This window comes from Aptenodytes patagonicus, chromosome 1 (genome assembly GCF_965638725.1).
Source record: "Aptenodytes patagonicus chromosome 1, bAptPat1.pri.cur, whole genome shotgun sequence".
In the NCBI taxonomy this organism is placed as follows: Eukaryota; Metazoa; Chordata; class Aves; order Sphenisciformes; family Spheniscidae; genus Aptenodytes; species Aptenodytes patagonicus.
The window spans coordinates 77845152-77870255 of NC_134949.1; the positions used below are offsets into that span (position 1 = coordinate 77845152).

The 25104-nt window shown below is 44.6% G+C and overlaps 3 protein-coding genes across 4 annotated transcripts in view; 1 reads left to right on the forward strand and 2 right to left on the reverse strand.

Annotated features, from left to right (window-relative positions):
- Window positions 1–1266: 1266 nt before the first annotated feature.
- MCAT (malonyl-CoA-acyl carrier protein transacylase) lies at window positions 1267–3507 on the reverse strand. Its single transcript, XM_076343792.1, has 4 exons — window positions 3061–3507; window positions 2718–2805; window positions 2219–2436; window positions 1267–1950 (listed from the first exon to the last, which is right to left on the reverse strand). The coding sequence occupies exons 1-4, from the start codon at window positions 3505–3507 to the stop codon at window positions 1528–1530; spliced, it is 1176 nt and encodes a 391-aa protein (XP_076199907.1). The 3' UTR covers window positions 1267–1527.
- Window positions 3508–3785: 278 nt separating this feature from the next.
- On the forward strand, window positions 3786–16278 carry TSPO (translocator protein). Its single transcript, XM_076343806.1, has 4 exons — window positions 3786–3847; window positions 11000–11200; window positions 14473–14611; window positions 15514–16278. The coding sequence occupies exons 2-4, from the start codon at window positions 11013–11015 to the stop codon at window positions 15688–15690; spliced, it is 504 nt and encodes a 167-aa protein (XP_076199921.1). The 5' UTR covers window positions 3786–3847; window positions 11000–11012; the 3' UTR covers window positions 15691–16278.
- A 1809-nt stretch (window positions 16279–18087) lies between these two features.
- Window positions 18088–25104, reverse strand: part of TTLL12 (tubulin tyrosine ligase like 12) — a 29575-nt gene continuing 22558 nt past the window's right edge. For both annotated transcript variants that reach the window (XM_076343830.1, XM_076343820.1), the window contains 6 exons: window positions 24623–24734; window positions 23646–23797; window positions 23480–23561; window positions 22945–23013; window positions 20576–20714; window positions 18088–18612 (listed from right to left, as the gene is read on the reverse strand). In XM_076343830.1, the coding sequence (XP_076199945.1) occupies window positions 18461–18612; window positions 20576–20714; window positions 22945–23013; window positions 23480–23561; window positions 23646–23797; window positions 24623–24734 (706 nt within the window). In that variant the 3' untranslated portion in view covers window positions 18088–18460. The remainder of the gene's footprint in view (window positions 18613–20575; window positions 20715–22944; window positions 23014–23479; window positions 23562–23645; window positions 23798–24622; window positions 24735–25104) is intronic.

A 25104-nucleotide genomic window follows, 5' to 3' on the forward strand; every position in this document is an offset into this window, starting at 1 on the left:
TTGAAGCTTCTGGTCACACTATAATATGGGACCACGTAACCTTTCCCCGCTTGTTTGTACATGGTCCCCTAGCGAATGCTGTTCTCTCGTATTTCCTAAAGCTTTCGGTACCCCTTACAGACAAAGAGCACAGCAAGCAAGCATACGTTTTCTGCGCACCCTGCAGGGACCTTGCACAGGCAGCACGATGTTGTAACACGACCGGACCTATTTTAATAAGCCAAAGGTTGGTTACAGAATCCAAAACCATGGATTTGGTGCTAAAGCTGTTCTGAGCGTCACCTCGAGCATTGCAGGCACTGAGGAAGGTGCTGGAGGCAGTGGGTGCTCCCCCGGCAGCCAGCCAGCCCAGGGACCTGCCACCAGCCCTCACCCATCCAACAGTCGGTGCCGACAAAGGAACAGGGAAGCTCTTTCCAGGAGGGCTCGGGGCAACCCGCTCTTCTCCAGCTCATCTCCTGCTGCCAGAAAACGTACAAGCTGGCAAAACACAGTCAAGAATACAGAGAGAACTGAAATACCAGCATTCAAATCCTCCTCCCCGGCACTCTGTAGCCACAGGGTTCACCCTGTCCAAAGGTGCCCCTGAAAAGATCTTTCCGCTAAGTTTCCAGCGCTGCTGCTTTCTGCTCCGTCAAGAAAAGTCATCCAAAGGGCCAATTCAGCCTACGCAGCCTCAGAGGCTCGGTCAGGGACGACAAAAGCCCTGCACCTCTGGGGAGGTGGGGAATTTTGTTAAGCGTTTTCTTTCAGTGAAACATTTCTTGTGTAACTTAGCATGACCAATGCGGCATGGGACAACTGGAGGGAAATTTACTTCCATCCACGTGTGGACTACAGGCCAGTAATGATGCACCCCACAGCATTAAAAATACCAAGAAAAGCTTTATAGTTTATTTATAGTTTAACCTTAAGAAAATCATGTTCCTAATAACATCTTCTGCCTTACCCGGCTGCCACCCAGCAACACGGACACAAAATAAAGGAAGTTTACACAGACGAACATCCCACAACTCAGTTGAGTTAGAGGACAGGAACATGAACGTACCGAAAGCCGTACCAACCGGATGGCTCCTCTAAACGCACCCTCGAGCCCAGCGCAGAGCCCTCCACAACCCAGAGCCAACAGCCCGGTTCTACCCCCGTATCCATGCAGAAGACCTCTGCACCAGACAGGCAGAGCTACCGACTTTAACTTGGATCCACGCCCCCCCCAAAGTTTTAAAAAAGAAAGAAAAAAAAAAAAAAGAGAGGGGAAGTTGCTCGCAGGATTGAGGCCAAACAGAAGGCTATTTGGCGTTTATTGGCAGTTTTGCAGTCCTGACACAGGCAGAAGAGCCAGACTTTGCTCTCCCCTTCCACACCTGAGGCACACGGGGAAGGAAAACGTTCATTGCGATTACGCGCACGGTGCTCTTTTCATCATGAGAAGCCATGAATGTTTAAGACTTCCTCTTTTGGGAGCACAAAGTTATTTTTAAATTAGGCAGAAAAAACAAGTTGCATGGATTTGTCTCAAAAGGCTACTTAGGTGTCTGCTGCTTCCTCATCTTCCAGAGCATCTACATGGTTATATTGTTTCCAGGCCTTTAAATTACATTTTTTGAGAACGGCTCCTAGTTGCTTCCCAGGCCCCACTTCGTACGTGTAAGGAAATTCTGTTCCTTGCTTTCTTTCGTATACAGAATGCATGGTCTGTTCCCACATAACAGGTGAAACCACCTGCTTCACTAACAGCTTCTGAATGTGCTTTGAGTGCATGTACTTTTTGCCATCAACATTGGAATAGACACAGACCAGTGGTTTCTGAATCTCAATCGATTTTAGGACTTCAGCCAGTGGCTCTACTGCTGGTTCCATAAGTCTGGTATGAAAAGCCCCACTGACTGGAAGCATTTTTGTACGTGTAAAATAATATTTTCGGGCATTCTCCTGCAAAAACTCCAAAGCCTATAAAAGAGAGAGAGAAGTGAGAGTCTTGCACGACACAGGTTTACTCAGTCACCCCACAAGAACCACCTCATCGGACTTATCGTGATAAAGGGATTCCTTTCCCTACCCAACTGAGCACACGCTGGGAAAAAACCCCCACAGATCAAATACTTTTGTTTGGACAAACTAAGGCCGTACATAACTTCCGCACAGAAGCGCAAAGTAAAAGTTTTAAAAAAATGAAATGTTAAATTCAGCTAGAGGGATAGTTATTCTGAAGCAATACCTGTAAGTGTCCTGCAATGACTCTGCTGTCTGGAAACAAATAGTTTGAAATTTCACATATGGGGTTTTCTATACCCAGCGATTCACAGTGTTTACGGGCTTCCAAGCAGGCAAATTTGTAATTTGCCTCTCGCCGACCGATAACTGATAACATTCCACTGGGGACAGCTTCCGACGCCTTTTGCATGGCTTCGGCACGCACTTTCACCGCGTACAGCGCTAAGGAGAAAAACAGAGATGCTCGGTAAATATAAGCCCTGAGAAAACACCGCTAAAGGTGCCTTGCATCCGCGCGCAAGAAAGGGTGGCTGTTTACTCTCATGGAACGTCAATGCTTTTAATGCTGTATTACACATATTAAAGTGAACAGTGGAAGTAGAAAGTAAAATTTATCCTCTAATAAAAAAAAGCGGGAGGGAAACAGTGGCAACAGACGATGCTTTGGAAAAAGCATGGGGCTGGGAGATCCTACTAGGGGGTTCAGCACATTTCCCGGGCACCTTCGGCAAAGCCCAGGGCTCCAGCGAAGACCAGCGCCGCGAACTCCCCCACGCTGTACCCCGCCGCCGCCACGCAGCTCTCCACCACCTGCACGGAGAGAGACCCGAGGCCAAACATCAGCCGGCTCCCGCGGCGGACGCCCAACACGCCGCGGGGTCCCGTCCCTCCCCGCGTCCCCCAGGCCCCCGGGGGCCGCCGGGCGCCGAGGCCATGCGGGAGCCGCCTCGCAGCCGCCCGGCGGGGCCGAGGCCCGAGGCGGGGCCCAGCCTCACCCCGAGCGGGCCGCGCCGGCCCGGCCCGGCCTCCCCCCACCCCCGCTCCCCGCCGCGGCGCGTCCCTCACTTCAGGCTGCCGGTGGTTGAGCTTCTCCACGGCGGCCAGGGAGGCGACGAACACGGCGGGCTGGCAGTGCCGGGTGCGGTCCAGCTCGTCCTGCGGCCCCTCCAGGCAGAGGGAGAGCAGGTCGTAGCCCAGCACCTTCTCGGCCAGGCGGTACATGTCCCGCACGCCGGGGTACTGCAGCAGCCCGCGGCCCATCCCCACGAACTGGCTGCCCTGCCCGGGAAAGAGCAGCACCGTGCCCTCCTGGGGGGACCGCCGCTCCCGCCTCGCCGCCGCCGCCGCGCCCGGCTCCTCGGCCCCCACCGAGCTCTGCAGCAGGTCTCTCAGGATCGCCGCCCGGTCCCCACCGCCCGGGCGGGAGCTGCCCCGCCGCTGCGGTGCGCCGCGGAGGCCGCCGCGCCCGCTGCAGCCACCAAGCCGCCATGTCGCCGCGGCCCATCTGCCCATGGCCGCCGCCCGGCCGCCTGCGCCGCCGCCGCGCCCCGCGTTGCCACGGGAACCGGGCGGCCCCCGCCGGCAACCACCCCCCCGCCGGGCGCCGGGAGCGGGGGAAAGAAAGGGAGGGACGTCGGCCGGCCGGCCCCGGCTCTCGCCGCCCTCAGCCGCGCCCGCCGCCCTAGCCCCAGCCCCGGCCCGCGCCGCGCCGCTCCTCCCGCCCGGCGCCGGAGGTCCCTCCCCGGGGCGGGGCGGGCGCGGCCGGCGGGAGGGGCCCGGGCGGCCCTGGGGGCGGGTGCCGCCGCCTCACGGCAGAGGAGGCGCGACGGGCGGCGGCAGCGCAGGAGCGGAGGTAACCCCGGGGCTGCCCTGCGCCCCCCGCGCGGCCCTGCCTGGGGGACGGGACGGGGCGGGAGCGCCCGCGGGGGCGGCGCAGCCCCACGGCGGGGCCCGGCAGAGGTGCCGGAGGGGCCGCTGCGGCCAGGTCCGGGGCCTGCCGGGGCCACCGGTCCCCGCCTCATCCCGGGCAGCCCCTGCGTGGGTCCCGGTGGCTCTCGGAGCGGTGCCGCCGCCGCCGCACCCCCGGGTGGCCCTCGCCTCCCCCAGGACCGGGCGGGCGGAGGAGTTTGAGGAGGGCGCCCTGTGGCGAGCGCGAAGCAGCTGGCGACAGGCCTGCGTGCCCTGGCCAGCAGGTCCCTCACGGGCAGGACGGGAACAGGCCGCGGGCACTGGGTGGAGGCACCGCCCGGGGGGCGGCACTGCCCGGGGGGCATCGGCACCCGCTGCTGCCGTTCGCGTTTCTGCTGGCGGGGCCGGGACGGTACCGCAGCTCACGGGCAGAGAGGATTTAGTCAGGCAAACACCGACTGCTTTTCCATGCCAGCATTTGGCATGGAAAGTGCTTTTTTTTTTTTTTTTTAAAAAAAAAATAGGGACCTAAACAAGGAAGCTTATTATTAATTTTGGTTTTGCATAGGAGTTTTCCAATGGTTCACAGCTGTCCAGCTGTGCAAGCACACGGCTGCGCAGCTCTCAGTGAGGCACGGTGACTGAACAGCAGACAGCACGCTGCTTACCCCTCTGGTCTCACCGGGACCTGCCCTTCTGTCTTCTCACACAATGCACATGCACTCCGCGCGCTCGAGTGAAGATTATTTCAGGCTGATGTTTAAGTAAAGGTGTTCTCTTTCAGCGTCGCTGTAATTTGCTTTTAATCGGACATTTCTTTAAGGGTGAAAGGGCTTGTTTAATGTGTATTAGTAAGTAATGCTTATAAATCAGCACAAAATGCACTTTACTAATTTGAGCATTCAATAGCAGATTAAAAAAGAAAAAGTGAAAGTTGCCATGCCAAAGTTGCCGTTGTGCAACGACTTTGCACGTTATGAAACAGTATCAAGCAGTGAGTCAGACTGCTTCACAGGGCACAGACACAATACAACAGATTGGATTAGTTCAACTCGGCAGAAGGCATACGGATCAGAATAGCAAGAAATTCTGTTGACTCTTTATTCGGGCCGATTCAAAAGGCTCACAGTGGGCAGATTTTGCTCGCTTTTCTAGTCTCTATCCTATGCTGCTCAGTGAGAAGGTTTCCTCCATTTTTGTCAGCCTCCAGGTCCAATACCTGGAAAAGCCAGTGAGCTTCTCAACTTAGCTGAAATATGTGGGCAGCAATACAGGATATATATGACTACATCCCACTCCATGGCTGCCTCTACCTGTAACATAAGCGGCAATACCTCTTGTGCTAAGCTGAGACGCTGGGTGGCAAGTTATCAGCTGGGCCAGCTGAGGTTGTACCTCAGTGAAAACTCCCAGAGTAATGGCTGCTCTCGTTGCGTTTAGCTTGTGCGCCAGAGCTTTTAGGCACCCTTACTACCAGCTGCCCCGCGAGCCCCGGCAGCGAGGGGCGCCCCTCTTGCGTTAGGCCACTGGATTACAGTTCACTCTACTGGACGCCCGTCAAGCCCTGGGAAGATTCACGGTTGTGACCTTCACCTTTGATGCCTTCAGAGGCAAAGCCCAGGGCAGAGTCCAGCTCCTGCAAACCACCACAGCAGCCCAGGTCGTAACGCTGCGGCTGTGAGTGCACCTCAGCCGCGACCGTTTTATCTTTGGTTTGCTGTAAAGGGCGCAGACCATTTGTAAAGCACTTGAGACTTACCAGTGCTGACACCTCACGAACGTCCCACTGCTATTGAAGCACCCCTTGGATGTGGCGCCTGTTATGTTTTACCCTGTTAAAAGAATACCTGGCAAGCTGAAAAGAGTCAGGCCTAGGCAGCACTTAAGCTAGAAATATCCAAGAGAAACTTAACTTTTTTAAGAATAGATGTGGATGACACTTTCCAAGCGGGTGGACAAAGAAGACGACAGACCTACAGCAGGAGGCTGGCTAGCTGTTTGGAAGGAAGGTAGCCAAAGGGATGTTTTGCCTTTAAAGTACACTGCGTGCAGAGGATTTTATACAAACATACATAGGGAAAATTAGAAGAGACTGAGCAGTAAATGGCAAATTATCACCTGGGAGGATGATGCTCTAGTGTACATTTCAGTTCCCGGTATGTAAATCTTCAATAAATCATAGATTTATTTGCACAACTTGTGCTCTGGTATTTTAAAAGAAGTGTAACCCAGGCAGTGAGATTTGTTGTCTCTGAACCTGATGAGTACGCCTTGCATTGTATCCTTAAATAAATACCGTAATTTTTATTTTTAGTTATAAATACCTATCATAAACATATACTATACACTTGTTAGATATTTATATTGTATTTATATAATATATACTGTTTTAAGTTTCTCTTTTACTTGAGATTAGATAACAAAGGTAAGACTGCTTTTTTGTGGTATTCTGTATCACAGACTGTGATATAACTTTGGTTTTAGTGTTGCGGTTTCCCAGGAGGCTTTAAAGCCACAACAGACATAAATAGTTTATCAATATAAGTTAAGTATGCACCCCTTAATTCATCAGACAGCTGTCTCAGGAAGAAGCCTTTTCCCCAGGGAAAATTTGCATGCTGCCCCTCAGAGCCAGGCAGAACCTTATCTGCCCTCAAAAAAATATACTGTAGAGGACGAGAGGGAGAGTATGTATCTTGGGGACCCCCCCTTCAATAGTATGTTCACAGTTTTGTCAGTTTACCTCAAAACAGCGGGGACTAGAAACCCCAGAACCGCGTGGGTGATTTAGCCATGCTGAGAGATTTTCCTTCGTGTTTTTAATGCGAGCGCTGTAATTTAAGCCCCATGTGATTGGGTAGCCAGCACCAAGTTGCACAAGAAAGGGATTAGTCAGGGGTTTATCAGAACAGGGATGTAAGAAAATGCAATGAAAGTAGTCGTCCTTTCCTTCCTTCTCCTTCCCACTGACTGAGCTCTCTCCTTCTCTCTGAGTGCCCAGAGAAGGGGAAGGGATTCACCTGCCTTTCAGAGACCTGCTCAAAGCAAAGGAGCATTTTAGTTCATTTTTCATCAGGCTGAAGCAAGCCAGCTCCTCTAGTCCCCCCCATAGCGCACCCCATCCCTTTTTTTGGGTGCGCACTGTTTTTTTCCAGAAAGAGGAGGACACGGAAAGCTTCTGTTTGATTTTCTGCGTGTTATACCACCACAGAGAAACAACCTGCAAAAAGACAGAAGCCCAGCAGGCAGCAAGTTGCAGTATTGGTCCCCCTCCCCCCTTTATTTCTCCTGTTACTTTATGTAGCTAGAACCATCTTTGGGCAAGTCGGATGTTTTGAATACCTAGAAAAATTATTTTAACATGTTTGTAAAACAAACTGGCCTGCTGCAGCCCTCACTGCACTGCTGAAACTGCCTGAAGTCAGACTAAGGCTAAACAGAAAGTGGGCAGGATGATGAAGAAAATATTGCAGGGCAGAGATAAGAGGTGGAAGCAGAAATAAACAAGTTAAGTGTGTGTGTGGAGAAAAGATCTCCAACTGTGGTGGTTTTAGAGGCAGGTATCTGCTGGGCACGCTGCAGATATCATCCACAGACATCCCGGTTTCTTCAGCATGAAAAATCAGGGTGCAAAAATACTGTGCAACCAGATCTCACCCTGAAGTGGAGCTGGGATATGATTGGGAAAGTAGTAATTATTCCTAGGTTGTGTAATACAGATGCAGCCAGAGGGGCTGTGTTAGCAAGCCTGTGCCGTGTAAGTTATCACCAAGTAATTTCAGGATTATCAGCTATACACTAGAAGGAATTCAGGGCTGATAAGCCTTTACATACTCCGTGATTACATTACTTTCGAAAACTGTACTGGGCATTATATAAACCTTGCACGGATCTCGTGCTGCACAGCTAACCAGACAAACGCTACAGCACTGACCGAACGCACCACCTCCCCAGTGCACCCCCGCCTTCCACTTACTGACTAAAGACCTACAGCAAGTAGCCAGAGGAAGATGGACATGGCTTCTTCCAAAATCAGCTAGTGCTGCTCCTTGAGTTAGCTGCTGCTTTTTATGGGAAATTGATACTAGTATTTCATTTCTTGGGAACTAAAATACAGGAACTCCCACTGCTGATGGACAGCTGTGGTCGACTAGGCCGAGCCTACCAGCATAGTCTGATCTTGCTGCATGGCTTCATTCCTCTTTCTCCTTGGTACTATGCAAGAGACATGCTTGGGAAGTCCCGAGAAATACTATTGGAAAACATAGTATATAATTAGGAGTAATAGCAGTCAAAAGACTGGGACACCAACATTCAATTCAAGCCAGTGTGTTCAATCTCTTCACTTCTATTTCTTCCCCTTTCCTGTTCATACACGGCTTCACTTTCCCTGTTTCTTTGCTTTGTGCCTTCCCCATTTCTGTTTGCCTGCCTGATTTTCTTTCTCTTGTCACTTAAGAATTATTTCAGCGTTCTTCCTCCAACTTGAAGAGGGACAGATGTGTAGCTACATATTCACTACTGACTGCAGCAGAGCAGTATTTTTCCAGTTTGATAGCATTTAGCACTTTCAGCTTGCAGAACACTTTCAGACTTTCTTCCCTGGGGAGAAGCTGACAAAACCCCTGACAAAGTCCAGTTGCTTAATACCTGCAGGAAACCACCCTGATATTGTTACGTCCAAATAAAGCATAAAACCCTCTGGGTCCTTGCTTATCACTTTAAAAAAAAAATTAGCACTTGACAGCCACACTGGAGCTGCACAGATGACCAGCACTTTACAGCATGTGTAGAGAACTAAACCTAGCGTTCTCTCTGTAGGCAAAGCAAGAGCAACGGGTTAAGAATCAGTGAGATCTTAGTAACTTTAAATTTCTAACTTAACCTTTGGGAATTACTTATCTGAAGGCAACCGAAGAGAATCATTGTGCTTGGAGCTCTTGTTCCCAGTACACCTTGTTGCTCCTGCATATCAATTCCTTCACATCCCAGTAAAAGCAGAGCCTTTCATGCTGTCAGTACGGGTGACAAGTAGTGTATACTGCAGCTGACAGCCTGCTCCCTCAGGGAAGTAACAATACCGATCTACGTGTAGGAGAACATATTAACTCCTCTGCTCCATTTAAGACACTCCCTGGTAAACAGCAAGTAGAATCCATTAGGCAGGAAGCATGGCAGCAATGACTACAGCAATGAGCTACGCAGATTTTTTTTCCTCCCTTCCTTGTTGTCCATCCTCCACCCAAGACCTAATTGATACTATTCCAGCAGACTAGCACATCGTTCTCCCACTTCTTCTCCCTAACCTTAGTTCTGAATTCTTCCCTGCCTAGTTTTTCTTTCACTCGTTCATTCTTTTGCTCTTTTTTTGACTTTGACTGTTGTACCGCTTGTCTGCTGCCTTTTTTGTGTGCAATCCTACTCATTGCCCTCCCACGACTCTCCCCTGAGGCATGCCCACAGCCCATCAGCCTACATACCCTTTCTTGTTTACTCCTTACAAACCTTCTAATCCTGCATGCTTTACCAGTCCCTCCACACTCTCTGTTTTTGCCTTCAAAATTCTGCTCTGCTTCTGTCACCAGGATTTTTCTTGATCGCATGCAATCTGGCTTGCGGTCCCAGCCACTGAAATCTCTTCATTAAATCTGCATAACTGTATGGGCAGATCCCTGAGAACAGGGACAAAAACCATAATGCAAGAGAGCTCCCTTGCTGGCCAAGCTTATACCTGCTCTCCAAACAGAAATCCACTGTACCAACAGAACTGCGACAATGCAACGTCATCTGTGTGCCATTTCCTATCAGTTTAAGCACATCTGTTACAAGTGGGATTTCCTCTTCCCCACTCCCTGCCTCCTCATCCCAGCAGTCATAACTATAGCAGTAAAAACTTTTAAACATAGGCCAAGGCAACAGCCAAGTCAATAAGGCACTTTTCTTTGACGAGCCTCTGAAATGCTGGTTGCTTTAAAGCTTTATTCTCTCTCCTGTGGCTTCCACAGTTGCTCTTTCCTCACTGCTGCAATCTCTCTTACGATTCCTTCCTGCTGTCTCCCCCTCCTGCGTAACAGATGAACAGGAATTGGGTGTATTTGCCTACTGTATATTTGAGAAAATAACGCATTTCAGTTCTGCCCTTTTTTATCATACCTCTAATCTGTTTACATTTCAGCAAGCTAAACACAGCTCTTCTGTAGCATTTGGCTTTTGGCCAGAAAATCTGCAATGAAGCTTTTTCCTGCTTACTTTTTTTACTGCTGCCTGTACTCTAACTAAAGCAGTGTGGCCTACCAGAACGAGGCGTTACTCAGTCTTACTTCTGTAGGCAAATTTAATCTGGTACACTTTACGGGCTTGGCAGCTAAGATTGCTGCAAGTGATTGAATGCTTCATGAAGAAGCCACAGGTGTACTCCCCATCTATCCACTGAGATCTCCTTCCTTGTTTAGCAAAACATCATTTAAGTACTTATCTTCTCATTGTCCTCCCGGGTGTTTATTTTCCGAGGCAGCTTCTCAAGTGTCTGCTACTAATTCACACCACTCTTACTAACTATTGAGCATCCTCAGCACCCTTTTGAGGCTAAAAATACAACACAACATATACAATTATTTTGCTTAAGCACAGGAAAGCACACACTCTTTTCACACTCTTGACTACACCATTTCATTGAGTGAATGGGCTTTTTGGTGAATACGGAAATACACACTTCTTAGTACATTCCCCCCCCCTCCCAAGTGCAGTTCATATAATATCAAACTGCTTTATTCCTCTGGCATACTTATGGGTGAGGATATTTATGTAGGTAAAACTCAGTAATCTTAGTGCACAAAGCTGAGAGGGAAGTAAAGGCCTCACTTCCCCCCCCGCCACCCCCCCAGCGTAAATGATAGGTTCCTTTATGGGGGTGAGTATTGTCCAGTGAAGCTGGTACAAGATCCATTCATTCCAGCTGCAGTCCTTCTCAGTGACAAGACTAGGCTGTGGATCAGATCCTACACATGTATATTTTTAAAATATGCTAAAAATGGAAAGTTTTTGTAGTTGCATTTTAAAATTGCTCTGCCAATCAACATGTTTGGGTTTGTTTCAGATTCACTGCCTCAATGGAAGCGGCACCAGCCTGGGCCCCAGCAGTGGGTTTCACACTCCTGCCTCATGCAGGAGGATTTTTAGGAAGCAAGATAACCAAAAAGGAAATCCCAGTGTGGTATGAATCTCTGCAGAAGCCATCCTGGTGTCCACCTAACTGGGTGTTTGCTCCTGTTTGGGGAACTCTCTATACATCTATGGGGTATGTTTTTCACATTGTATTAAAGCACTTATCTCAGAGTCGCTTGTTGTACAATGCTGGACCAGAGCACTATTACTGTATTCCTGTGGCTGTATGTTTGTAAGAAACTGTGTCAAGCTGCCTGTTTAACAGGTAAAAACATGTTTTGGGAGTTGTGTGTGGGTTTGATAGGACATTTTTGTATGCACAAGTATCCACATCAAAAGCAGGAGTTTGAAAAGCTGCCATTAATTTGCTTTCCTCATTCATTCTGAGGGGAAGACCTGCCAAGCTGGCAGCAACGGAGCAAGGCAGTGCTGGGATTTCTTCTATGTATGTCCTTCAGTAGTTTTAGGAAAAATTTTTTAAAAAAAAAAGGGGGGGGGGAGGGTGGAGAATTAGGATAGAACTGTTCTAACAGAGCTCAATTAAAAAAAAACAAAATCAAAACATACATGTCCTTTCAAATAAAACTGCCAGGCTGTTAAACTGTAAATGTTTGAAACCATCTACTGCCTCCTTATTTAACTAGTTTAAAATACTTGACAGCACAGCAAATACTGCCAAATGAACAAGGAATCACAAGGCCAAATACCATTCCCACAGGAACCTCAAAAGTTTAATACTACTGTATTTTGGCAGCTGTTACTTTTAATAAGATGTAGCAAAAACATTTATAGAGGTAGGTTGTCTCAGGAGATTGGGCAGTTTTGATATTCCTCACGGACTGCTCCAGAAGCTGTCCACCCAACATTACGTGCTTTTATGTTAATTCTGGTGAGCTCTGCCACAGAGGAGAGGTAGCACCCTGCTCCTAGAGCCTCAGAGGTCAGTACAGCCCCCAAGCACAAAGTGATGCTTTGTGTCTCTTCCCCACTTGGTCATTAAGAACTAGCTACATACCAAGATTCAGCATGTTTTTTCCTAGTTATCAAAGACACATTGTTGCTAATCCAAAGTAATAGGTTTTAGGCTGCAATATGCCTTTATATGGCTTACCCGGCCCATTTCTTCCACCATGACAGTACGTTTTAAGTGATTTGTAGTTTGTATATAGCACTGGCTTAACTATGTAAAGTTTCAAAGAGACCAAATCTTTTGCAATTTAACATTACATAGCCATCCTGCAGGTTATCTTAAGTACCACACCACCTGTTGCAAAATACAGCAACGATGCAATGTCTGAAACTGTATCTGAATGCTACATTGGCTCTCACATTCCCATTTTGGTTTCATTTTCTTTCCAGAAAAGCTTTGTAATTTTTACAGCCTCATGTACCATCCCTCCTTTCCTGTCAGGATTCTCTTTTCTTTTTCCTTTTACAGAGTGTACTTTTAAAAATTGGTCTCTACTCCTATATATCCCAAGAGTTAGCATTTGAATTGGATCATTACTGTCCTGCGAATAAAAAAATGCCTTCTATCAAAGAGACAAGAGCTGAGTGGCTTTCCCATGAAGAGCTTCCTTCAAGTTGACTGCACAATTTGTAACCCTGTTTCTGGATTCCTCATCATAAACCTGGATATCAAGTTAAATATTTTAAAAATCCAAATTGTGACAGCTTATCACTTACTTTGATGATATCAGAATCAGTATATTCTGAGGTGGATGGTCCCGGTTATGTACTATACGTCTAGCTCAGTGAAAAGATCGTATTTATTACCAGGCCTTTTCTTCTGTAATCCATCATGTGCACACATTCCTTGAATGATCGAGACATCTCACTTCATTAGAATCTCTTGAATATATTCAAAGCAAGAAATAACTAAAAGCAAGATTTAATAAGCTTACATGCCTTTCTTGAGATTTAGCTTCCTAGCAGATTTGTACATCGTGATCTTGGTCTGAAGTCAAAGTTAGATGTACAAAGAACTGTAAGTCCGCACTGTGGCTCTGTAAATCACTTAGGAACAGATTTGGGTCCTGATGCCTTTTATGAAGATAAACTGTTAAGTTTCTAATGCTTACCCTGCCCCCTTTCTTTTTGTTTTTGTTTTTTTTTTTAATACTCTCTGCAATCAAACTGCCAAAATATCAAAGCTGCATTGTTTAGTCCTTATGAAAGTAATGGCCAAGAAGCAAGCTTGGGTCACTAACTGGGTTAAACAAAAAAACCCAAACATCCTTCTCATATGACCTACAAATGAAGACAAACTCCTTGCAATTACTTCTATGGATATTTGTCTGCTCCTAAAAAAAATAATGCTTACAAGTTGGTCTCCATCTTTGCTCCACTGCCAGCAGAAATTTGTATGAGCCCCCTGCTGTCCAGTATAGCGCAGTCCAGTTGACATTCCCACCAGGATGAAATCGGTATTCAGTTACTAATGCTGAAACGAGGGTATAATATCTGGCATTATCCAGGGGATTCTACTGTAGTCACGTGGAATGGCTGTGCAGTCATCTGGATTGAAATCTAGCTAATGTCTAAAGGGAAAGTCAAACGAGCAAAAGAAATAGTCTGAGGTGATGAACGCTCTCTGTTCTAACCAGCCTCCTTCAGTGCAAAAATAAACCTTACATTAGTAAGTCTCCCAAATCCTGAGAATTCCTGTCTTTAGCAGCTTACATTCTGGGATCCCTCCAGTGAACTGTTCTTCTGTGGCATTAAGAAGAGCTGTTCAAAATCTTTAAAATATTTTTGGAAGATGTTTCAGTAGCCAGGATCCTGCAGGCAGGAAGGGTGCTGGATGCTCCTTGTGGTTAATTCCTTCCACAGAACTCCTAAAATCTTTGTTCTCCCCATCTTTGTCCCCTTCCTTCTGAAAAACGACTATAGGGTTCCTTCTGCTCTAACACCATCCATCCCCACATTCACCTGTGCTTTGGGATGCCACTCAATTCCTACTTCTCCTATATTCATTTCATCCACTGAAAAAGTTAGTGGGTTGTGTTTTTTTTTTTTTGTTAATTTATTTTTAAAGCACTGTCTCCCAGTACTAAAATTAACAGTTTCTTCACTATTTAGAGACTTACCTTTTACTCTTGTATCTTAGACTTGCTTCCATTTCAACACGGCTTTCTCTTTTAAGACTGAAATGCAGTAGGTCATCTGCTCCTCTGCACCTAGAAGCAAGAACTCTGGCAGGATAGGGAATTTTTCTCTCCCCATATGGCTATCTGCAGTAGGTGATCAACCCCGTGCAGTCAGTTACTCTGCCAAGTAGTACCTGGATATCTAGTTTTCCAAATAAATTTAGACCCTAGCACTGAAGTAATTTCATTCGATCAAGAACGTGTGGTTGCTTTCTAACCACAGTACTGAATTACACCTTACATTTGCTTTCTCCAGATACGGCTCCTACCTGGTGTGGAAGGAATTGGGGGGCTTCAACGAAAAGTCAGTGGTTCCTCTGGGTCTGTATGCAGGGCAGCTGGCATTAAACTGGGCATGGACTCCAATATTTTTTGGAGCTCACAAAATGGGATGGGTAAGTGGAAAAGTAAATTTCTTAACCATAGGCTTCTGCTGTCATTTGCAAGGTGCTAAGACAAAAGTTTTGTGTCAATCTTTTCTCCCTGAAAATGAGCCTGAGTACAGAATATGGCTTGCAGAAGTTCTCTAGAATTCTCTTTAATGCATCCCAGCAGCCACCTGAGAGAATTTACATATCTACAACATCCTTAAATGTTTAGATTTCAAGAAACTCTTTCTGCCACCCTTTGATAAGAGCTTTGTGTGACTAGAAAATGTAAACATTTATGCCCCACTAAAATTCCTAGGTATCTCTGGCAAACAGCAGCGATAAGAAGCTTATCATAACATTACTCAGGTAATCAGCACCCATTTTTAGACAAGACTAATTTTCTGCAGTCTGAGAAGAAACACCTTGCCTCAAAAATAAAAATCAATAATAAAAATAAAAAATATTTGCCTGGTTCTCTAAATATATATGCAATGCTCTAATAGCGGAAGACTTTGCAATCCATCAGATTCATTCACACTGCATCTCTTCAGGCAGCATCTATGACATGAAAAGACTGGATAAGTTTACTTAGCTAAGTGACTTGCTCAAAGTCACACTGAGTTTGTCGTCAGTGTAGCACTTCCCGCTGCCAAAAAAAGAGAGTATGGGTGAGGGGGATTTTATTCTCCCTCTCCTGCTCCCAGCTGCAATGCCCTTTCCTGTGACTGTTGTATCGTTTTGAGTCAATTCAACTCGTAACTCAGCAGAAATCTATCTTTTTTTGCTGGCTGGTTTTCTGAGAAGGAATTAACTCACAGAGGGATCCAACAAGTGCCAGAGCTAAGTGGAAAGAGCCACACAAAGACTGTCTAGTCAAGAAAAATGCAACAAGTAAAACCAACGCTAACTACCTTCCTGTGTTTCAGGGGTTGGTGACTCTCCTGCTCACGACTGGTACGGCAACAGCTACAACTGCTTCCTGGTATAACATCAAAAAAACAGCAGCTTATTTGATGGTTCCTTATTTAGCTTGGCTAGTCATGGCTTCTGCGCTCAATTACCGTCTCTGGAATGACAATCGCAACAAGAAGCAATCTGAATAAACATTTTTCAGCCAAAAAAAATTTTTTTTCCCCACAAGAATTTTCTAAATAAAGTTATGGCCTTATTTTATTTTTAGCTGAACTACTTATACCATTAGTTTGCTAATTAAAAGTTGACTAAGCAGTACTTGTTTAAAACAAATATGTCTTTACTAGGCAAGTCCAAGGGGTGTACGCCTGACTGAGTTTTATAGCAAACTAAAAGATAGTGCTGATTGAAAAGTACTAGTTTTCTATGTTATAGCATTACATTTTATACGACAACAGCATTTTAACTATTACCAGAAATAAGCATGAACTGCAACTTCATGTTCAGAAGAAGAAATCCAGCCATATATTAACACAGCTTCCAGAAAGCTGCTCCTAACAGTGACAGGCATGATTGTGGCCTGAATCTTTCATGTTTACCACTAGACATGGTGCTTTAGTGCTATGATGTGTCCCAGTACGGCTGCCAGATATTTATCTTCTGGTCATTGTACTCTGTAAATGTTTAAGATGAGATTTTTTTCACAATTTGTGCCTTCCCACTTTGAAGCACTGTGCAATCTAGTGTCAGCTAAATGCATTAAACTACATGTAAATTTACTAACCTTGTTCCTCTGTTTTTTTATTGTTTTTAAATGGTTTTGAGCAGAAAAATACTGAAGGCAACAAGATGCTATAGCCTCAAAGATAGCCCCTTCATCTCTTCTCCTCACCATTGCAATGGGCAAGACAAAACAGGAAATTCAGAGCAGCTGGACAGAAACTGAGAGGACCCAAATATTCAGCAGCCCCCTGCACACACCTCTGAGGCATCACAAGCAGCACTGGCCAAAAAAGCACTAACATACTCCGCCTGGACCCTCAGTGAGATGCCAGTTCACCACTGGACCTTGACAGTGGAGCCGGCAGCCAGGCCATGGGTGGGTCTGCTGCCCAGCAGGGCAGTACAGACAGCATAGCTACTAGTGTCTCCTACTCACACCTTCTCACTTTAGCCACTTAGAAATAGAAACAAGGGTTTCTCCTCTTCAGGGTTATGGTAGCTGACATAGTAAGATCTGGGACGCTTAGTTCAACCAGTTGCTTCCTATAAGATAAAACCATCTCTTTTGCCTAAGAGCACAACAACAGACTATTTTTGCCCACAGCTGGTGGTCCCACTGCACAAATCTTACTACTTTTTTTAAAGTCATTCTTCTGGTTTGCTAAGTGTGACATCACTTTTCCCTTTGTGATGAGGGAAACCTTCCCCTTTGTTCTAGATCCACAGGCACTTTGTTACATGTTTTCAGGTACTTTAAAAGCAGAAAGTGCCTTTTGCTCTCCTACAAGTGACAAATACGTCTGCTGAGCTGCACTGCATGTCCCCTTATGTCCGGCCTCAAGCACCCGTTACTATATTCTCTATCACAGACAAACTTTTTCCCTGCATCGGAAATAGTCACACCATCTATGTTAAGCGCTTCACCATGTTTCTTTAATCACATTTAAGTAAGGAGTCCAAAAAAGTTCTGACTTATGAACAGGAGACTGATATGGCTGTCAGCACCACTTCTGCCTGTGCAATCCAGCTCTCCCCTCTGCCCCACTTGTACAGTGACTGAATTTTCCTAAGACACAGATGGTTTATTTCTCCAGCCTATGTTCCAGTCAGTGGAAAGAAGTAGGTTTCTGCAGACCAGCCTGAAATAGCCTAAAATATCTCTCTCCCTTCCTGATCAGGAGAGATAACATGCTGCATATTTGCAAGGCCTGAAGCAAGGTTTAGAACATTTATGCAATTTTATAACTGTGCTTTGCTCTCAAGCAGCTCCTGATTGCTGCAACTAGCTTAAAAAAAAAAACCAACTACCCACATAATATATACTTCATGATGGACAGCAGAATTTTTGTAACTTGTACATACATACAAAGCAACATAAATACAGCCTAAAAGTGCTAAATTTCAGCCAGCTACCCTGATTTGAGGAGAGAGGAGAGATTAGGAATGATTAATTTCAAACTGACACCCCATTCCCAAATACCTCTACCTTAGGCCCTAAACTTTGAAGTCCAAAGGCTGCTTGGGCTTCTAGCAGAGCTTCCCAGATCCCTTTCATTCCTTCGGGCTTCTTCTGCATTCCTGTGCTGCTCTAGACGTTGCATCCACTGATGCACTGACCACTTCTCACAAATCTAGTTTCTTTAAGGGGCAGGCTAAGGATGACAGCCAGCAGTACAGGGTTCCTAGATGTTGTGGGTTTTGTTTGCTTTTTTAAAATAAGAAAAATGGGAAGAGCCATCAAATCTTTCATCTCACTACCCTAGTAGTTCATTGCACTGAAATACCGTATTATTTTCCCGTCAAAACATTTTACATCTTTCTATAACAGAGGGATAGATAAGAAAGATATACAAACTCCAACATGATTCAGTAAATTATAGTTTTAATGTTGACATGAGGAACTTGTGCAATGTTTCCCAGCAAGCAAGCAATCAGGCTACCTGAGAAACAAGTCAATTGTTTCCAGTTACTGTCCTATTTTGAGGTCTCCCATATTCAATAAATGAGATATTTGGTCAACACAAACCAATGATTTATAGAACTAAGCAAGATAACGAAAATGCAGACAAAATGATTATCAATACAGTATATGGTATACACATATTCTTCTGATATGACTTTTTTTCCAGGGTTACCAGTATAGGAAAATAGTTGCATCAGCAGCTCATAGAACTGAAATATAAATCTTGCTGTCAAGCATATCTGGGAAGGAAATTAATAGAGTCAAGCCTCCTGTGGCTAGACAATGCATGTCACATGGCAGCTGTCTGTTTCATCCAGAAATAGGGTGCTGAAGACATCATTAAAAAAGGTAGGGTGGTATTTGCAGGCTCTATCACAGTCAGGATTAAAGTTCACCTCCAGGATCTGAGGCTGCATAATTCTTTTCCCTGTAAAGGGGAACACAAACATTGCCTCTTACTACAAGCTCTAGAGAGATCCTGAACCACTACCTGTGTTTAAGCCAGAGATTATAGAAAATGACTGGAAAAAGCCATTTTTTATGACACAAGCTGGCAAGCCGGTAAAGTGTTTTTATTTCAGTGGGTTTGGTTTTTTTTGGAGGGATGGAGGTTTGTTCTACCATCATTATCCAGAGGACAATTATCCAACAGATTCTGCAATCACTGTGGTAATCCAATGTCTCATTTAGAATGAGAATTCGCAGCGATTTAATAGGATCTCCCCGATACAGCTGTCTTGCTTGACAGTCTGAAACGTCTTCCAGAAAACTCTGCTTCTCCTTTCACATTTCAGTACAAACCTTCCTTTCTTAAAGCTCTTAGATATCTACCTTTCTAGTTCTAGCAGTCCTGTTCCGTTACACTCCAGCCTCTCCCACCTGCCACTTCATCCCACTCCTAGAAGCAAGTCAGGAAGTTTAATTTTCTCTTAAAACTTCATCAGTATGGTTCAGAGTTCAGAATCAAATGCATTCTGTGCAAAGAGAAACAAAGGATTTTCTTTCCTGTCTGGTGTTGAGATCGTAAGTGAGGGTACAAGCTTCTGATGCATAGGTAAACCATACTGTGCTCTGCACAGAAGCAACTAACCTATTTGTCCATAGGCTGCCTACAGCATCACAGCCATGACTTTGGCACCCATGCCTCCATCTTCAAAAGGCTAGGGACCTACGCAGTTCAGCCAGGGCTATAATGTGAGGTTGGTCCTTTTACTACAATAGTTGTCCTCGAGCTAGTAATAATATTGAGTTGCTTTGCTTCTCCCATTCAAGACAACTCTGGGATAGCTGAAAGAGCATTCAACATGGACGTAGCAGACCCAAATTCAACCCCTTGCTCCACTTGATCTGAGCAGGAAAGGGTCAATTGTACACCTCCTGTTTCTCAATCATCTCACTCCATGAAAGTGATTCAACATTTACAGAATCAGCCACTGCAGGACTGGGCTAGGGGCACCCACCCAACATACATCATCTCATCACTCCTCCAGCAAACCTGGACACAAGTGATGAATTTTTCCTGTGTCCCGGGGACCACATTGTTACAAGAAAAGAGTATGCTCAGTTCTGTTTAATACTCCCCCAGCAGTCCTTTTTGTGTTGGTGCCTCTGCTGCTTTTCTACCTACAAGAGACACATGTCTGGGTTGGGCATGCTTACAGAACAGTTTTGAGCCTTCTGGTGCGATAATAAAGAATTCACCCTGTTTGGCAAATTTTGCTACCAGTCCTCCACAACTGGCTGGAAGAAAGGCTCCAGGTAGTTGGCCATGCTGTGGCACTAACATGAAGCACCTTCACGTACATGTTCTTGCAGAGACGTGGCAACAACTGAGTGACAGTCCTGAGGACATCAATAGCACTGAAATGGTGAATGTGGTCCTTTCCCTGCTTTAATAACTAACTGTGCATTGAAGACACTGGGCCAAGCCTGGAAGCCGCAGATAGTAAGATGTCTCTAAGGTTTTCATAAAGACATGGCTATTTCAGACATTCTCTCACCATAAATGGGAAAGAAAACTTGCTGCTGTCAGAGTGACTAGATTGCTGTACAGTTGGGGTTTTTGTGTGTGTGGTTTTGGTTTTTGTTGTTGGTTTTTTTGCGTGTTTTTTTTTTTTTTTTTTCTCAGAGAATGGCAGTAGCAGGGGCACAAGGGAAGCAAGGACTCAGCCAAGCACAGTTAACAGCTCCCCCATCATCACTGTTAACCAGCATGGTAGATGCTAACCCCACAGATCCGCAGCTCCAGATGTGCTTTGATGTCAGTGGGAGGCACAGAGCATGCAGCTCACACTGCTTGAAAAACAGTAAGAGTTCAGACAGAAGAAATAAATTTCTGAAAAGGTCCGCAAATATAAACAAGTCAACATTCAAAGAAATGAGCTCCTCACCATCTCTGCTGGTGTCCCATTTAAGCATCAAGTCAACGGCGTATATTGCTCTCGATGACGGATAATCACAGATACCAAGAGGCGCAGGTTTAGCTGAAGCAACTTGGAACAATTCAGCAAATGCCTTAAAAATATTTGCCTAATAACAGGAAGAGTTGTCTGAATAAGAAGTGAGGTTCCATAAAAGCAATAAACATGTTTTTAATCACTTCATTCATACAGCTTTTTAAAGAGTTCGTATAAATTACACTAGCCAACAGATGAGAATCTGCACAGTATTAGCTTCAAAATGTGCATTTAGACCTAAATACAACACAGTGAAAGCACCAAGCACCCGGCAATATTCGTGGACTCTTTGGGGAGCAAATCAGTACTACAGAAATCCTGCAAATAGGGCATTTAATATTAGAATTAACCCCCTTCTCAGACATTATGTACAGTATTGCACTTACGTGTAGAGGAGGGGAAAAAGAAAACCCAGGAGAGTTCTGTGAACACCAGCAGTACAACTGTGAAATTCTGACTTTTTCCTGCTTATTAAGTTGTATTCTAGCTTCATTTTGTTTTGTTCTGTAAGGAAAAATCTTCTACCCACTTGCACCCGTCTAAAAAGGGTGGTGGGGACATGGAGATTTTAAGAACATACTACACTGGTATTTTGAGAAACAATCAGATATCCAATGTGAAAGTGAAATAAAACAGAAAGAACATACAGGTGTGAATTTTAGCATTGAGTTTACACTGCAGTGAACCACTCCTTCTGCAAATGAAAAGATGGTGTAATACTTCCTATTCTGCACACAGTACTACTTTGGGTAACCTACAGTATGTATTTTGACATCTCTTTTTACCTCTTGTAGTCTCTTCCAGACTATTTTAAACCTAATGCTGCAAAACCTGTCATACTCTGAGTATCAGTGATTGGATATGAGGTTCTAGTTAAAACGGATGTAAATTAATTTATGGAAACCAACCCACAGTTGGGCAATTTATTCACTTTTGAAAGCATACGCACATATAAATGCTCAGCTACCGTTCATTCTGCATCTTCTAGCTCCTGATAAATATGGAAAAACACAAGAATTCAGTTTTGTGCATGTTTCTGAACCATCTCTTCACATTCAGCTTTTTCTTTCAAGCATGAATTACAGGCAAAAATCAATGAGAAGGCCCTCATCTGCCTTCCTGAATGGCTTATGGAACATTTGGAGCTTCCTCTTCGCAAATAAAAGATGCCCTAGTATTAGGGAACCATCTGTTTTCTTGTGAAAAGTCATTAATGCAATGACCAGGGACAGGGCTCTCGCCAGCTCGCTAACACAGAGAAGCTGAGGCAGCAGCTGGAAGTTCTGCATTGCAGTCTCAAAGGCAAGATTTAGTTTAACAAACAGGGGTTCTAACTTACTACCCTCAGAGATACTACGTTGGTGGAGGAGGGGTCTTAAAGAAAAGAGAGAAGACCAACCTAACTTTTCTTTTAAATGTGCCACAGTATACAAATGTAGCCTCTGCACTATCCAATCTGGCAGTGCAACCCTTCAAGCACAGTACCCCTGGAGCAGGGGCAGTGCTTATTTCTATCAGCCACGTGGGCACAGCTGGGCATATCTTTATTTTGTGAGTGAGCTCCAGTGCGCTGCACAGCAAGCTAACCTGAAAGTGTACAGGAAGATCTTTAGACCGACAGTTCTGCTTAAAATAGATAAATCAAAACCTGTGATGCCATTTCACTGAGATTACTATACACTGTAATTTCCTATTTACTTCAGTCTCCTACCTGTTCTGACAGCTCCTTATCTTGTGAAGCTCTTTGGAACAAAGGAAGCGAGAGCCTGAATACTTCAGTGGTTCAGCTTTTCAGAATCAGAGTTAATATTCTACTGAAGAGTAGTGAAGGCTTTGAAAACAACTTCTCCACAGTCATGTGAGCAACATCTGTAGCGATTAGCACACTATATTCTGGACTTCCCTGCCTTTTTGCATGAAATACTAAGTCTTCACAACCATGGGCTTAGATTATTGGCAACCTTCTGCAAAAAAGATGGAACTTGCAAGAAAAAGAGATCCTGCTCCCAGGATCCTGAGGGTAGTCAGGACTGGCTTTATTACTAAGGCCAATATAAAGAATTCTCATAGTGTAACCATGAAATAAAATTCTCAAATGTTAACAACAAAATGTTTGAGGGGGAATTATGCTAAGTTAAATACTTCTAAAGTAAAGGTTAACATTTGTTGTCCTTTGTGGAACTGATACACATGAAGTGTATCTTATGAATAAAAAAAACCAACACTACTTTTGGAAAAGCTAGTTTGCCGAATAAAAAAAGATCCACAAACATTTACACAAGAAAGTTGAATTGCTGACTTACTTGTACCGTTGTCCAAGGATGTTCAGGATATTGTTTTTCAAACAGAGGAATAAATTCTTCACAGTGTACCTAAAACAGTTTAGCAACATCAAAGACTGTTTTGGTTGGGAATGACTGAGCAATCAGATAAGAGAATGGAATATCAAGTATATTTTTCCATTCGTACAAACCCAGGTAGAGAACTAGGGAATTAGACAGTTCCTGGACACCTTCCTTGTTCCAGTATTTCTTCTTATAAAAGATCACACCGAAGTCTTTGACAATGATTAGCTGCCATTTTAATAATTTTTCTACTGATCTCTATCAATGTGGGTTATATTCAGGATGTAGGTTTGTATTACCTTATATAATCACAGATGATTAGGGGTCCAGAGGGGGAAGAACCTAGGAAAATATTTGCTTAGGGTACTTTCAACACACTGACTGCTTGTTTAAGTGGATGTGAAATAGGTTATTTGGCAACAGTCACAAAGGAGGCACTGGAAGATTTTCTAACAACGGAAAGGCGAGGGAGCGTTTTGGACTGTTTGCTTACCTGTTTTAATGTTACACCGGGAGCATAATTCATGACTGTGAAATGCTTCTCATAGTCATCCAAGTCATCAAGTGAAAATGCCCTAAGGAATAAAACAATTCCTTAGTTTCCAAGGTATCAGTTTTAATTCTAAGCCCCTCCACACTAATAAGGAGTACATAATTACCGATTTGAAAAGCGCAGCCAGAATACATCATAGATATACAGCTTGAGTGGTTTTATGGACCGCAGCAATACAACATAACGGATGTCAAATTTAACCATCCCCACATCTTCTCGGTGAAACAAGACTGGATTCTCAATATATTTGCACACTACCTACAACAAAGCAAAAACACTCACAGTAAATATAATTCAACTGAAATGAAAACAAAGTGTCATTGGATCTCGATGATTTAAGGTATCCTTGTACACATTTCAGTTTTTCTTTAGAAGTGTGCACGAATACACAGTGTTGTTAGTGAACAGGTACCTTTTATCAAACTTTGACATCAGGGTGGGGAAAGTGGGAGGCCAGAATATAATAATTTTAAAAAAAATTACAAAATTAATTTTATTTATAATTTTGGTGACTGTTGTTTTGAACTAGAAATGTGAAGCAATTCTTTGTGCATTTCTGCATTCCAGAAAATACATGCAGTCCACACACCAACAGAAATAAAGCTGAAGTGACACTCTGACGTATGACTGCATATTGCAGACTCCCTATGAAGAGGTCCACGATTCATCTATTGTTGGCAAAGACGGTACTTTGTGCCACTGAGCAGAGCAATAATGATCAACCAGAGGTCAGAAGCAATAACGTTCCAAAATTTATGACCAACGCTAACTATAGCTAATGTGTGTTCATCTGCCAGTCTGAAGATTAGTGTTAAAGCAGCACCACACTGGAGTATTCATTACTGTCAGGGCAAGTTTTATTTTTTAAATAAGAAAACACCAGACTGAGTTCATCACTGCAACAAATGGAGCTGACCAATTTGAACCTGAGTCAGTTCTGAATTGATTGAAACTGTATGCTTATGGCCAGCATATGAATTTTGAAGAAAATAAATTTCCTTCTTTGTATTTTTAGACCTCCTTCTATGAAGCAGTTTTTTCAGCTCTCTCCTTTAAATCACATTTGAAACCATGCTCTCTAACCTTTGGGCTGCTTTCCCTATGCCTGATGATATTGTTCAGGCTGTTGGTGATGTGGGTATCCAGGCTTCTGGCCAAGTTCCACGGTTTGCATATCCAGTGGTTGTCTTCTCCTCTGAGAGAGAGAGAAAGAGAGAGAGAAGCCAACACCTTTAAGTATCCACCTCATTCATCTGTCTGAACATCTACTTGAACTGATCTATGTACTCCCCTGAATAAATACATTATAAAGCTGTGAGCTACAGTGCAAGAACTAAGGACTTTTGACTGACAGCTGGGAGCAGTAAGCCTTAGGCATGAAGGGGAGAAAAGGCAGCGGTAGCTTTCGCTGATCTCTTCAGTTAGGGCCTAGCATGCTCTTACTGTTTATTTCCTCCTTCTGCATCCGACTCCTTCAAAAGGGGCAAACAATCCATCAACTGGGCAGCATCATCATGAACACGCACAGGTCACAGTGTGGAAATCATTCTGCCAGGAGTCTGTGA

Bases quoted from the DNA above. Each gene is read 5' to 3' on its own strand.
- TSPO (XM_076343806.1), top strand. From the start codon at position 11,013: ATGGAAGCGGCACCAGCCTGGGCCCCAGCAGTGGGTTTCACACTCCTG. The intron at 11,201-14,472 runs GTATGTTTTTCA...TGCTTTCTCCAG, and splicing joins ACTCTCTATACATCTATGGG to ATACGGCTCCTACCTGGTGT. The intron at 14,612-15,513 runs GTAAGTGGAAAA...CCTGTGTTTCAG, and splicing joins GAGCTCACAAAATGGGATGG to GGGTTGGTGACTCTCCTGCT.
- MCAT (XM_076343792.1), bottom strand. From the start codon at position 3,507: ATGGGCAGATGGGCCGCGGCGACATGGCGGCTTGGTGGCTGCAGCGGG. The intron at 2,806-3,060 runs GTGAGGGACGCG...CTCTCCGTGCAG, and splicing joins TCAACCACCGGCAGCCTGAA to GTGGTGGAGAGCTGCGTGGC. The intron at 1,951-2,218 runs GTATTGCTTCAG...TCTCTTTTATAG, and splicing joins TCATTGCAGGACACTTACAG to GCTTTGGAGTTTTTGCAGGA.